Source organism: Acanthaster planci, linkage group LG01 (genome assembly GCF_054643075.1).
Source record: "Acanthaster planci isolate LZ-2023a linkage group LG01, COTS_SCS, whole genome shotgun sequence".
NCBI classification, from domain to species: domain Eukaryota; kingdom Metazoa; phylum Echinodermata; class Asteroidea; order Valvatida; family Acanthasteridae; genus Acanthaster; species Acanthaster planci.
Window position 1 is genome coordinate 15,663,345 of NC_141777.1, and position 15,139 is coordinate 15,678,483.

At 39.2% G+C, this 15,139-nt stretch overlaps 1 protein-coding gene across 2 annotated transcripts in view; it reads left to right on the top strand.

Annotated features, from left to right (window-relative positions):
- Window positions 1-15,139, top strand: part of usp34 (ubiquitin specific peptidase 34) — a 118,027-nt gene that overhangs the window by 8,946 nt on the left and 93,942 nt on the right. For both annotated transcript variants that reach the window (XM_087134124.1, XM_087134185.1), the window contains exons 5-15: window positions 1,563-1,712; window positions 1,870-1,937; window positions 3,247-3,439; window positions 6,693-6,751; window positions 7,563-7,641; window positions 8,403-8,621; window positions 8,987-9,143; window positions 9,559-9,698; window positions 10,671-11,536; window positions 11,657-11,901; window positions 12,107-12,228. In XM_087134124.1, the coding sequence (XP_086990250.1) occupies window positions 1,563-1,712; window positions 1,870-1,937; window positions 3,247-3,439; window positions 6,693-6,751; window positions 7,563-7,641; window positions 8,403-8,621; window positions 8,987-9,143; window positions 9,559-9,698; window positions 10,671-11,536; window positions 11,657-11,901; window positions 12,107-12,228 (2,298 nt within the window). The remainder of the gene's footprint in view (window positions 1-1,562; window positions 1,713-1,869; window positions 1,938-3,246; window positions 3,440-6,692; window positions 6,752-7,562; window positions 7,642-8,402; window positions 8,622-8,986; window positions 9,144-9,558; window positions 9,699-10,670; window positions 11,537-11,656; window positions 11,902-12,106; window positions 12,229-15,139) is intronic.

Sequence of the window (15,139 nt, forward strand, 5' to 3'; positions counted from 1 at the left end):
AAATTACATTACAAAATAGAAAGCAGAAGATGCATACATGTACTCCTACTCACAGTTAGATAAAACAGGTTCAAAAAGTGTATTGCAGACAGAAATTCACAGCAGCGTAACTTTTTATTGATAAAACAAGGTGTCTAGAAAGGTCCAAAATGACCACCAAAAATACATGAGTTTCCTCACTAAAGAGACTTTTTGAACAAAAACCTCCCGCACTTGTGTTGTGGAAAACTGTAATTAATTATTATGAAATTCCTTCTTTTTAAAAAAATGTAATGGCCCTCGTATTTGTTGTTCATGTACCCTTAGCTGTATAGTCAAAACTATGGGAGGGGATGGAGGCCTAGGTTTACCCCGGCAAAATGTGGTGGATTGTGATGTCAAGGTTCCCCCTTTTCTGTGTGGCGACAATGTTAAGTTTCTGTGAGCACTTTCAGCATGTTAAGGTACCATGATTGTGATTTTAAGCAGTGACATCAATTCTCTAAGCATCCGGATTGGACTTGATTGTGGAATTCTTTCACTCAACCATGGCAGTTTTTATAAGTTCAAGGGAACATGGCTTGTGTGTGTGTGTGTATGTTACACGTAATTTTGGCAAAAAGATTCAATCAACAGTAACAGTAACAAAACATAATCTCTCTTTTGTGATCACCAAAAGAAATATTTTGTCCAATATGACTGTGCAATGGTTATCCTCAAACTGTACCTTTCAACTAAGTAACTCCCCTGTCCTGTTGTTCATTCCACTTAAAAAGACTTTTGGCTGTTTTCTTGTACCTCTGAAAGGAAACTTTTGTCTACATCGTGGATTTTTATCAAGCAAATAGAAAATTCTAGGTTTAAAAATACTTGCCGGCTTAGTGTGGGTAAAACAGCATCACACAGCATGCATTGGAACAATGGGTACTTTTTTGTTAGTTGATTTTTCAGCTCTGTTTTTTATTGCTTCCAATGTCTAATTTTGCATAAAATCTTCCAATTTGTTGGCCAAGTCTAACCCTAAGCCCCTAGGCCTTTTTACTGGGAACCATTCTGAATCCTCCAAAATCCTCCGATTTTCAACATGAAAAAATTGCATTCAGCCCAAATCCTTCAAAATCCTCCAACATTTCTTGAAAATGTCATTTGGAGATGTGTCTGACTGCCCAAATCCTTCAAAATCCTCCGGCAATTCTTGTCATTAATGCTGAGGCAGTGAGGATGGTGCTCTTGAGCTGTGCAGTCGATTCAAAAGAAATATCGGGCTGAATTTGTGCTTAGCTAAGCACAAACAACACAAGGTCTAACCCACAACCTTCACTCATGGCATCCTTCGAAATCAGCCATGCACTTTTGTCATACACCCTGAATCCTCCAATTCCTCCACTTTGCAAAAAAGGATTTTGGAGGATTTGGGAGGGTTAGGGTTTAATGTATGGCCTTCACTTCTTTCTTCAAGATTCAAACAAATCTGTCAAATATACCAGTACTTCTAAAGCACATGCAGTTGACAGAATGGGTACACACCAGCTGGTTTTTGGTTCATGTTAAAAGTTGGATGTGTTTCTCTTGTTTAACTGCAGGATCTGGATGTACCAATCCACCTACTTCGTAATGTCTGCTTTTTCTGTGATAGTAATGGTCTGGCTGTCATGCGTCAGTGTTTTGAGACAGCCACTCCTGACTCTCTGCCATTCTCCCTTGCCCATGCAATAATTGCAATAGTTGCAAATGTAAGTTGCTGCTTAAGTGTGGTTGATATTACCGGTAGATTAGGAAGTTTTTGTCTTTGTGAATTTAATATGTTGTATTTTATATAAATGTTTGTGTTACACCTTCCCTTGGTTAAACCTACTTATTAACCTAAACCCTATATGTATTTTTTGTTAGCTTCGACTCTGGTTACACCTGCATGCAGTCATGCAGTTTGTCGCTCCATTGAGAACACATGTTATCAGGTAGGCTGTGGTGGTTCATTCATTTGTTTTTTTTACTGACTTCAGTAGTGCCAACTTTAGTTTAAATACATGTGTAGATGGAATTCTCAAGTGCAGTCTTCATTTGCAACATCAAATACATTAAGGGAGTTAAAACAATCATGTTTTCAAATACAGATTGAAGGCGATGACTCATACAGGTAGTCAATCTTCAAAATATTTGTGTGTTTTTTCATTTTTTTGGGGTAAAGTTAACCCGTTTCAATAATTACTTGTGCCAAAGTGCATGTCAGTATTCATCAGGGTTTTCAGAAAGAGACAAATTAACCCCAAATCATGTGTTTTTTCAACTAGGCTATGCAATGCTAACAACTTGGTGTTATCATTTCTTACCAAATCTACTTAAATTAGCCAAATCAAAATGATCTCTGTGGCGCAAAATTCAACTAAACCGCATTTTTCATTTTCAAGAGACAAATTCGTCTTCTGTAGATATAATATTGGGAAAGAAGGGCAAAACTCATTTCACAGTTTCCACAAAGAGACAAATTTGACTCCGGAAATGTATTCAAATGTAACAGTTTTGCATCTGGCAAGTGCTTTGGAAAAATGTGTACATTGTTTGCAGTTTTCATGAAGAGACAAAAAGTCACACAAATTTTAGAGTTCTCACAAACAGACAAATGTGTTTATTTACAAAATAAACAATTTTGATTGACTTCTATAGATATTATTTTGTACTTTCGTGTCATTTAAGATGCGTTCTTTCATGGAGTTGCATTGGTAAAGTAAAAGGAATGCTAAATACTTGAAAAATCAGCACGTGAAAACAAGACTAACTTCAAACGTGATTTTCTTGAAACCTAGGTTTTGTTCTCTGGTGAGACTTTCATGTCCTCGTGAAAACTGTAACAATATTTTGTACCATATACAGATGCCTTACATGTGTACATTGTTACACCTGCATTTGTCATTGATTTTTGATGTGTTCCTGTCTGTATGTTGGGGCGTCATTGTTTCCATTGATTATAATACACTGTGGGTTGTTTTACAGTTAGTAATATGTTTGTGTCGGCATAAAGTTTTTAGGACAGGGCAAAATATTCTTTAATTAGATTAACTTTTGTATTTTAAGCCATGATGTTTCAGCATTGCTGGTAGTCAGTATGTGCTAGTGTCAATTGCCAATTCTGAAATTAAGTTTCCTTTAGCGGTATTTGCTTTCGTCTCAAACAGCTTACTGTATTCAACAGTTATATGTTGATCATCTTGTCCAAAGAAATTGGTTTTTCCTTGTGAGTTCATGCTTTGTGTGGTCTTATCATAACAGATATTTGTGCCGGCTGCCGGACAAGGAGTTACGACGTGCTAGTGCCCGCAGCATGGCTGATATGATGTGGAGTGCCATCAAGGAGCCCATGGAGGCACCATTGTCCTTTGATAGAGACAGCCTAGAGTTGGCCCTTAAGTACTTCATGTCATCTACACTGACTATGAGGCTGGCTGGTTTGAGCCAAATCACGGTACTTGATTGGAAAGTGTTACTGATTTGAAGCTGTTACGTATATGTATTGTTATACAACTCATAAACTTCAGTGTTCAGCATAATGGTGCATCTTAAGTGAAGTTTCCTTAGAATGGATCATATATTTAGATACATCTTGTCTTTGTCTAGATTGTGTATATATTTTTACCCTTATCCTCTCAGATCTTTCAAAATCTTCCAGGAGGGTTTGGAGGATTTTGAAGGATAGAGCAGGGTCAAGCATATTCGCTGTGATATGTGGCTTGGTTTCCTTTATGCAGTGGAGGAATTAGGAAGTTTCTGGAGATGTCTTTTAAAAAACAACTTCAGAGTTGGATTTCAAATTATTGTCAAAATGAAATGCCTTATTTTTGACTTTATACACACTACATATTTTTGCAAGATACAGTACAGTGCAATTGAAAGTTAACCTCAAAAGTGGGACAATTTTAAAAATTTTTTCCCATCCAAGAAAATGAATATTCATTTCACAAATTGTGAAAAATTTTCCCCTCAGTGCGAAAAATGTGCACACCTTATGTTGACAAGTGGGAAAATGTTCACACCCTTTTTTCACAGTTAGGAAAAATTTTCACACCTGTTTTTCACACATGTGAAAACTTTTCACAGGTGCGAAAGCTTTTCACAAGTTGGAAAACTTCACCAAGCCTGTTCGATATTTAGTTCTTTTCATATCGGGATATCATGAAAAAGCATCCCGATATTTGATATTATCATGATGACGTCATTTTCCATTCATTAAATAAACACGACCAAACTCAACATTATGTCTCAAGAGCCACATGTATGTACATGTAGGCCCATGTATTATCTCTACATTTAGAACTCTTATATGCTGGTGGAAAGCAAATTTCAATATGGAAATTGTGGACATCATTTATCATATCATGGCACCATACCGAAAAAGCCATTTCTTTGCACACATTAGTGGTAAAGTTCGCTCAATAAGGTAACCCCCAAAATGGACAGAGCACATGCGTGTTACTAGAGGGGCTACTGGTATTGACACCCTCGCCTCATTTCTAAGTTGTCTTTTATTTCTCATAAGTCGGCATGTTTCACTTGGTCCCTTTTCTACAAGACCACAAAAAATCCTTCTTGTAAGTCAGCAATAAAAATGTTGCCCTTCGGTATCGGTTTCCTTCGCCGTGGTCGCCTAGAAACGTTAAGTGACAAGCCCCACACGGCTCGACTGATGCATGCATGTGGTTGAGTACATCAATACCAGGGACCCCTCTGCGCTCTGTCCATTTTGGGGTTCGCCTTATTGAATGAACTTAACATGTAGTCTGACGTAGCTGGAGTTTACTGTACAACACATGACACGTGCCTACAGTCTGACGTAGCTGGAGTTTACTGTACAATACATGACACGTGCTACAGTCTGACGTAGCTGGAGTTTACTGTACAATACATGACATGTGCTACAGTCTGACGTAGCTGGAGTTTACTGTACAATACATGACACGTGCTACAGTCTGACGTAGCTGGAGTTTACTGTACAATACATGACATGTGCCTACAGTCTGACGTAGCTGGAGTTTACTATACAATACATGACATGTGCCTCCAGTCTGACGTAGCTGGAGTTTAGTGTACAATACATTACACATGCGTACAGTCTGTTGGTTTGGTTCTGCTCCCTAATACTTGTAAGACCCTTGCAGCTGCTGGGGCCAACAGTGACTTTGTGGTTTGAGGTTTTCAATGGAGTATTTGTGTGGCCTAAATGCAGTAATGCGGGGCTCAACACGCGGTGCATTGACGTCCCTGTGTGCATGTACAGTACATCTTTAATTTTCGGCATATCGATTTGCACGATATCCCGATATGTGTTTTTACAAATGATATGATTTCCGATATCAGCATCATATCGAAATATCATGAAATATCGTCATATCGAACAGGCTTACGTTTCATAAGCGGGAAAAATTCACACATTTTTCACAAATGGAAAATGTTAACACCTTTCACCCACTTGAGAAGAAAATTAACCACAGTCCCCAAAAATCAATTTTTGATTGAAGTTCACAAGTACATTTAGCTGGACAGTTGCCAAAATTTCCCCCAACCACACTTTGTGTTTGAATGTACAGTCTTTTTAGTAAGAATTGAGAAGAACGAAGTCAGAAGAGCCACCAAATATCATAATACTTGTTATTTCTCTTAGAAAGCAGTAATAAAAACAGTGATTACCATAACTCATGACATCATTGACAAAATCTTAGAAGGCAGTCCGTATCCGCCTGCGTACGGCGGCATTGATGAAGCTACCGCGTGTGGATGTAATGTTGACATGCCGCCGTTCATGTAAGCCCAGCCACTGCCATTTGGAAAATCACAGTGCACGTCATTGGTTTGCGCTTTCTGACCAATTTTTTCAAAACTAAGATCTAGTTTCATTTGATGTACCAGAAAGCCTCTGTAATTCCGCTTGAAAAAAATCTCTGTATTTAGCAGATCAAACCTTTAGAAAAATTCACCTTTTTCACAGAATTTTCAATGAAGAGTTTGGGCAACTCAAATCCTATCTATTCGTGCACAAATTGATGAAAAATAGTATGGTCCCTGGGGCATAGAAACCAGTTTACTGCATCCTGCCTACAGGGAAATGAGTGACCACGTGTTTGTACACAAAAACGATTTATGCGCACAAATGTGTTTGCAGTGGCCCTTTATGGTCCCTACACATAGGCCCAGTACACAACCACAACTCACATCCATCGAGAGTGTGTTTTTGCTCCATGCCTCTGATGTCAATGTCATCCAGAATCTATCCGGCCTAGGCGAGCAAGTTTTCGCATCAACATTTTCAAACCTTTTTCACATTGTGTTTGCACAGTTTTTGTTTTATTTTTGCACAATTTTCTCATTATTTTCGCACACAGAGTTTTCGCGGAGTGTTTGCAAATTTTTTGCACCACGCCGTTTTCGCACATTTTTCGCACTGTCTTTGCACATTTTTGCACCAGATTCACTGCACATTCGCAGAGGGAAAAGTAGTAGTCAAAATGTGAAATTCACCTGCAAATAAGAATTCTTTTCCCTTTTTCCCCCCAGTCATTTTTCCAGGGTTAAGTTCTAGTTGCATTGTACTGTACATGAATGATGGGTTGGTGCTTAGTTTTAATTTCTATTTTTAGCCAATTGTTTTCAGGCATTTCATACTTTTGCAGGAATTCGTGGCAGCAAATAACCTCTAAATTGGAAGCTCTTTCTAACTTTTTCAGAGCCAGATTCACATGTTTAATGAAGTTTGCAACAATGAATCAGTGGCAGACATAGAGAAGTAAGTAAAGCATTTTGATGTGGTTCTCTTTAGGGGAGAAAGTTGGGTGTAAGGGGATGAGGGACTTTTGAGGAGCGTGTCGATCTCTAATTGTCATCATTTTCAATTTTTGCTTGACATGCCTTCTTCCGTTTGCTATTAATGACAGTCCTTGGGCTGGAGAGGGGGTATGTTTCCTTTAGAATTGATGACCATCAGTGTTTTTAAAACCTTGGTATGCCCCTGACATGCCCACGGGTCATGTTCCCATTATAGGGGATCCGTTTGTACCCATTTGTTTCCATTTTGTTCATGTGCAGATGTAGATATACAACACAGAAGAGGAAGCTTGTCCTTTCCAAAACTTATGCACTCATTAAAAAAAATACAATAGGTTCACATTCCATGACTGTTCTTTATTGGTTGTTGGAAGCAGTTGTGTGGATAGCAATCCATTAGTGGCTGTGTTGTGGCTATGGAGAGGGTGTCTATCATCAGACTGTTGTGTGTCATGGGTATATGGCTTTTGTGGCTACAGTTACCCTGATGCACTAGTCACACATTCATAGTTGTAGTCCAAGAAATCCCATCACCTGTTACATTGTAGTAGCTATTCAGGGTTATGATTCCTAGAATGGGTGGTTTTCACAGGTTTAGAAGGCATAAGTATGATGAGATGATGATGATGTGACCAGCCCATTTGGGTTTGTCCTATATAATGAGCCCTTAACTTCCCAAGATGTTTTTGGGTGCTCACTTTTAATTCAGTGGTCTTCTCAGTGTAAATTTTAGAGTGAAACCAATAGCACAGTACCTTACTATTCATTTTCAGCGTTGGGTCCCAACTGACTGCTTGGCTTCTAGAGAAAGAGGTGGTAGAACATCTGTTTGGACCAAACATGCATCTAGAGGTAACGTCAAAGTATACAACCTGTATTTCTTCATGTATATCTCTTGAATTTGATGATAGAAGGCATAAATTAACAAATCCTATTTTTCATCTTGATCGCAGTTCTCAACATGTAAAAAATAGTTTGATTCAGTGGTTCATTGAATAGGTTGTACTTTCATAAACACCTCAGATAGCTTGGCTATAGGTTGTACATTCATAAACACCTCAGATAGCTTGGCTGTAGGTTGTACATTCATAAACACCTCAGATAGCTTGGCTATAGGTTGTACATTCATAAACACCTCAGATACCTTGGCTATAGGTTGTACATTCATAAACACCTCAGATAGCTTGGCTATAGGTTGTACAGTCATAAACACCTCGGATAGCTTGGCTATAGGTTGTACAGTCATAAACACCTCAGGTAGCTTGTCTATAGGTTGTACTTTCATAAACACCTCAGATAGCTTGGCTATAGGTTGTACATTCATAAACACCTCAGATAGCTTGGCTGTAGGTTGTACATTCATAAACACCTCAGATAGCTTGGCTGTAGGTTGTACATTCATAAACACCTCAGATAGCTTGGCTGTAGGTTGTACATTCATAAACACCTCAGATACCTTGGCTATAGGTTGTACAGTCATAAACACCTCAGGTAGCTTGGCTATAGGTTGTACAGTCATAAACACCTCAGGTAGCTTGGCTATAGGTTGTACAGTCATAAACACCTGTAGTTTAATCTTAAAATCCTATTCATTATTTTGGATGCCAAAACAGATCATCAAACAGTGCCAGATCATACTCAACTTCCTAGCAGCTGAGGGTGCACTGACTACTAAACACATTGACATCATCTGGGCAGCTACTCAACTCAAGCATTCGGGCCGCTATGTTCATGATCTTTTCCCTCATCTGATCAAGCATCTTGAGGCTGGTCCGCTCTTTCATCTGTTGAAACTGGTGTCACGGTTACACCCCTCAGAACACACTGAGCAGGTGAGATTCCCTCGTCTACATTTTGTAGAAATTTGCCTGTTTGGTTTTACTGGAAAATTTTGTAGACTCATTAAAAATGTTTCAGCTGTTAGTGTTGTTTGTAATGGATTTCATATGTCTGCATGGACGTATTCCAAGAGATGAGAAATTTAAATCTTAGGGTTACACTCTAGTGTTCTATAAAGGAATGTAGTTCTCTGAGTACGAGTGTGAGTACATGGGTATGAGTACGAGTACATGGCATTTTTTCATGCAAGGATGAGTACATTAAGAGGAGCAGGAGTACAAGTACTACAACAATTAAGTCTAAAGTGTTTATAGACAGAGCATAAAGGTATGACATGATGAAGTGGGTTTTTTTTCAGACCTTGTACCTCTCTCAAGTAATAACAAAATGTATCTGGACAAGTGCGATCTCCAGCAGTGCAGTGAGTGCCACTACTCCATTGAGGCCAGATGTTAGACATTCTCAGCATGAGTTTCCTCTACTTAGGAGCAGCCTAGAAATGGGCTCAGACAAAGGTAACATTCAACCAGTTGATTGGTCAATATGTCTGTGTACTTAAGCTGACCAGTCATTTTGTCAGCCACTTTTATTGAGCTGTGTTTGCCACTCGAGTTAAATGTAACTTCAAGGTCAGGTCAGACATCCAAACAAGCAATTAGTATAATGAAATGAACAGTCTGGTACTTCATAAGATTATGCAGTGGGGTTAGAAAAACACCAAGTTTAAATTATTTATATACACAAACTGTCTTTCTAATGTCAAATGAAAAATAAGACATTTCAGTGTAGAGATGTAAAAAGGGATGGAAATAATTCTTAAGGAATTTGGGCTTCATCACTTTCTAACTACATTTCAGCTTTTAAGTTACTTCACTCCAAACAGCCCTGAAACAACACTTTAATGGAATTTGAGACTGCTTTCATTCCCAGGTCATCTTGGTGTCATGAATAGCAACAACAGCCGCATGGTAGAGATCTATGAGCTGGAAGAAGATGATGATAATAACACTGAGGAAACTCCACAAAGTGTCATAGAAGATCAGTCTCCACATTGCAGTCATCACCAAGAGGTAGGCTAGATCCTAATGCAGAGGAAGAGTGAGGATAAACCAGCCCATATGAGATCGCTACATTGGTGAAACCAGGGTATCTATTCATTCTGGACAGATTGGCTGGAAACTAAATAAATGTAGATAAGATACAGCAGCCAACAAGATGATTAAGTTGGAATTTACAAAATTGTATGTGAGAGATTAATTTTAATACTCGTAGTATGGGAACTTCCAAAGCCCTTAAAGACAGTCATAAGTGGAAGTCTTAGGAAAGGAGGGGAGTACAAATTTATGGCAGAATCTACCTCTGTATTTTTGTCAATTTTGACGGACTTCAACTGTGCACAATAAATGTTAAGTCAGATATCCATTATTTGTATAACACTGCAACTGTCTGTTTTTGTTCCACATAGTCAATATAAGGCTGGAAAAGAAATTACAATCAAGCTGTGCCATCGGTATTTAGGAATAGGTGGTTTCTTTTTGTTAGCATTTCATGTGTATGTAACTAAGATCACTGCAGTCAACTTCATTCCCATGGTTCTGATGTTGCTACACCATGATAGTTACTACCATGCCTTGCCAATTATAACTCATGGTACTTTGTAACTGAAATATTCAACTACATGTATTTTGGAGATTGAAATTAAAACCGCTATAGATATACACCTCAGCCATCTCCTTCAAGTTGTGGTTATTTCTAATACTCTGATAAAGGCATGCCAGTCTAGAAAAAATTGTTTACACATTATTTCTGCCCTTCCATGTGTGTGCACATTGCAATTTCAATTTATGCATATTCGATCTGAATAACTAGTTAGCGTCATTTTGTTGTCTACTTTATAGCCGGTGCTAGTGAAGGAACGTGCACTCAGCTTATGGGAAGGAGGCTGCACTGCAGTTTGATTGAAATTATGTCTTCTTCCCCTTCTGTTTTGTGATCAAACTGTGATGAAAACCTTGAACAATTGTCATGTAAATTTTTTATAGGATGATAGCATAGATGCCAGCAGGGTCAAGTCTCTTAACACTACTGAGAAAGAACCAGAAACATCCAAAGGGAAACCTCGGCCTGAAATAAGGAGTGACCCCTCTGGCTCTCGTAACACCCACCATTCACACAAACCTCTCAGAGCTGTAGCCATCCGTCGACGCAAAAGGCTCATAAAACCAAGACCGGCCGAGGATGGATCAGAAAGTTCAATAACAGAACATGACTCAGATAACATTGATTCAGAGAATGAGGCTATGGTGACTAGTCCAGAAAACTCTGAAAGTGATAGTGATGTCACTGAAGAAAGTGAGGAGCATGGGACACAACTTGGAAGTGAGTATGAAGATGTTAGTGAGGAAAGTGATGCAGAGATGCAGAGTGAAGAAGAAGATGAAGAGAGGACAGGAATGAGACATCCATGCTGCTCTGACAGGCACAGATCCACCTTATTGGGACATCAGAGCCACCTACGCAAATGCCTTCAAGGTGGAGATATCAGTGACAGTGCAACATCAGAGGAGAGCGAAGGAATCCAGCATGGACGCTTTTTCCAAGCTACAGTTCGGCCACGACGGATTAAAAAGCAGCTCCTGATGGGAAAACTGGAGGAGAAGGCAAAGGAAGCTAGAGAGGAAGAAGTGGAAGAAGAGAGAAAGACTGAAGATGCTGATGTAGAGATTGAAAGGACTCCTGTACATCACGAAGGAGTGATAGGATCATTACCATCTTCTCCTCAATCAGACCATAGGCAGCTGCCTCAGGAGGCGAGGGAAGCTGAAGATTACTATGTGAGGAATAGAAACCTGGAAACGGAGGTATATGACTGCAGAAGGTACTTGCCACACCATCACACAGTTCGAAGGTGGGTCGTTCAACCATTACAAAACAATATTTTAGCATTCTTGTATGTGGCCGAAAATATCTGTTTCGGAACACTTTCTGAAATACTTTCCTTCCTGTTCCATTTCTTGTCCCCATATAGCAATGTCATGGATGATCTGATCAGTGCTGAGGAAGGGTCTTGCAGTAGCTCCCAGGCTAGTGCTAAGTCTGAAAAAAACATGGCTGACTTTGATGGGGAGGAAGAAGAGGATTCAGCATGTGAGGATGAGATGGTGCAGCTCAGTGCTCACCTAAGCTCTATACATCATCACCAGCATACACATCGCCATAGACACCATCATCACTTGCCAGATATTAGTCCTGTGTATCGCAGCCGCCTCTCAAGTAATCAAACATGGCTTCTTTTCCCTTTAGTGACATTTTCAGTCTGTGAAACCTATTTTACAAGGGGCAGAGTTTCACATACGTTTGGAAGCATTAAAATTTCATTTTTTTTTCTGTCTTAGAATTTGAAGACATGAATATGTTAAGATCATCCATTGCTTATTGAGGGAAGATAATGTGAAATCTTTGTGTCTGATTATTGTAGGTACATGCTCTCACCATACTGAGAAGGAGGATATTGCAACCCCATTTGCAGATTTCAACTTTGATGATGTTTGCAAAAAAGGCCACACCTTGCTCTGGGACCAAGTACAGGATGAGAATGCGGTAAATTAAACCTGTTGCATTGTTATTGGTGATTACATCTTTATGCATCTTGAGCAAGACTTGCAAAGATTGAACCAAGAAGAAATGACTTATGCAAGGCTTCACTTAAAATGAAGTAACGGGTCCTTTTCTTTGGAACTTGAAACAAATTCTAAAACAAGACTTATTAGCCCTTACTCTGGGGAAAGTGTAGAATTCCCATACACACATTGGTAAACTTTTTTGTCATTTCATCATTGAAGAAGTCACCCTGGATGTTACATTACATGTATATCCTTGTCATTGTGCATTTGGCAAGTATGTTCTTCATGAGCGATACATTCCCATCATAGTGCTCTAAGAGGAACTAAACTTGAACATTACATCTGTACATCGTTACAATCAATGCAGCAGCCTACTTTACACTTCCCATACACCTTCAATATGCAACATATAATCTGAAGTTTCAAGGCTACATATATTCTGTCATTTACAGAATAACCATGGATATATCATTTAATATTTTATAAATTATTACCATTAATATTTGTGCTTAAGACAGTGTATGGAATCAAACAGTTGATGCATGCATGATAGACAGGTTCTTAACCACTTCCTGCCGGGGCAGTTATCAATGTTGATGATGCTGGGGTGGGATATTTATCATTTTTTTGTGTTTTCAAAATTCTTGAAAAATTCGTATCTTAGTTTACTGGACACTTATAAACATGTGAAGGATTGTCTGGTTTCCACTCTAGCCTGACAGACAAAATCTATTGACACTTGAGTATTTCAGCCAGGCCTGTAGCCTTGTAAAAAGAGCCCAGATTGTGCGGTGTTATATAACTAACTTTTGTTCACGAACCTGGCTCAGTGTGCTGCTGACCTCTTTTCAGTAGGGGCCAGATTAGCATGCAGCGGTGTTGTGTGGCTCATCGCTGCGGTGGTGGAACGATTTTGTCCCCGGTGGTAATCCGCTCGCTCTAAACACCCCAAACCGTGGTATACTGTTTAAAAACAAGGCTGGATTGTCTCCTCTTTTAAGAGTGAAAAAATGTCGGTGATTCCCAGCGGCCTGGTCTTTTGTTCCGAGTACGGTCTTTTGTTTCCAGGCCCCGGTCCCTTTGTCAGAGTTCGGAGACCCTGGCCACGCATATAAAGCATACGCGTCCGGATCCAGAATCCCCGGCAGGAAGTGGTTAATGATAACAGTGCCAGTGACCACTAGGACATTATGAAGAATATCTTAAACTCTGATAATCTGAAAGCCATGAAACTACCAGAATTAACCACTCCCTGCCAGGGATTCCAGTTAATGTGGTTAATGTGCTGAGAATGAGATTTATAATGTACATCTGTGTTTTCCGCTTTCAAGTCCTCGGTTTGAGGTTACACGGCATGTAGGTTTAGCGTTCTTGTGAAGTGGAATTTTTCGTTAGACTCACTGAGAGCCTGTAGCAGTGGCTGATATTGTTTTTACTCCATTTGTGCACTCCATGCACCATTGCGCTTCACAAAAAATTCTACATGCATGCTAAGGAACAATATAAGAAACTATTTTACATGTACTGTTGACTCTCGTTATTACAAAATCAGCTTTAACAAAATTCCGGTTATAACAAACACACATCTGTGGTCCTGGCAAAAATGTGCACATTTCTATGGGGAGAAAATCTGTTACTGTGAAATTGCATTGTACAAAATTCCTGTTACAATCAAAGGTTTTTGTGACTTTGTTGCCTGAAAAACCATTGTTGATGACCCATTTATAACAAGTGTTTACGAATCTCGGTGGTGAAAATGTGCGTAATGCAATTGAAGCAGTGCTGCACTGGTTCCTGCCGCACCGAACCATTGCCGAAAAAAGGCATGATGGAAATGTGGCAACCAGTCAGTGTACGTATCCTGGCAAAAGTAGCGGCGTACATTACACTACATTGCATACAAATGGGGCTGTACAGTTGCACATCAAAAAAAAAAAATTGCTGTTAGAAAATTGATCTCATGTCCATGTTTGTATTTTCTGTGTTTATGAATTTTATTTTAGGCCACACTGCTCGTACTTGAAGCGAGCATGTTTTCACAAAATTTCCTGCCGCAGCATGAGGTTTACCGACTCCAGATGCATCATGCACGGTTACAATGTGATATACCGACATTGTTCGCCAGTTTCCTGTTGTCATGACTAGCATAGTGCTTGATTTAAAAAATCAATGATTTTTTTTACACAGATTATAGCAATGCCAGAACAAAAGATTCCTTCCCAATTTCGATAAAAATACACCCCAAATATGTTCCCTCAACTATTCTTGCTTCTGAAGAGCCCAACTAATCGCCAAACACTGAATTACTCATATTGCTGCTAAAAGAACAAGCACACCCATCAATGAGATTGTGTGCTCACATGATGTACATTTTGCAAGATATAGCTATCCAATCACAATATTCCCTCATGACATCATGCTTCTTCGCGGTGGGCAAGTGAACACAGACTATCGATCAATCATAGTCATGCAGCTAGTGTTGAACATCAAGAGACATATGGAAAATTAAAAAGTCTCTCCTTTACAATTTGTGTTGGAAAGACTACTTACATGGAAGGGGGGCTTCAGGTTATGAGTGTTCACATTCTTGCAGGTACACACAAGTCCACATGCGCGTGCCATTAAGTTGGTTTCGTCCTCATCCATGGCGATCGAAAGTCTTAAAAAATCCCCGGCTCAATGCTTTTACAGGTACAGTCAACTCTCTTTATTACAAAATCCGCCATGTACAGTGTACATTTACATGTACTGTATGTTAATACATGTGAATGTGATCGATGTCAAGATCTTTCGGTTATGATAAATCAAATATACTGTGATGTGTTTAGAATAATTAATTTCACTGTCACATGAAAACATATTTAATGTACATGTGAAGATACAAAGCA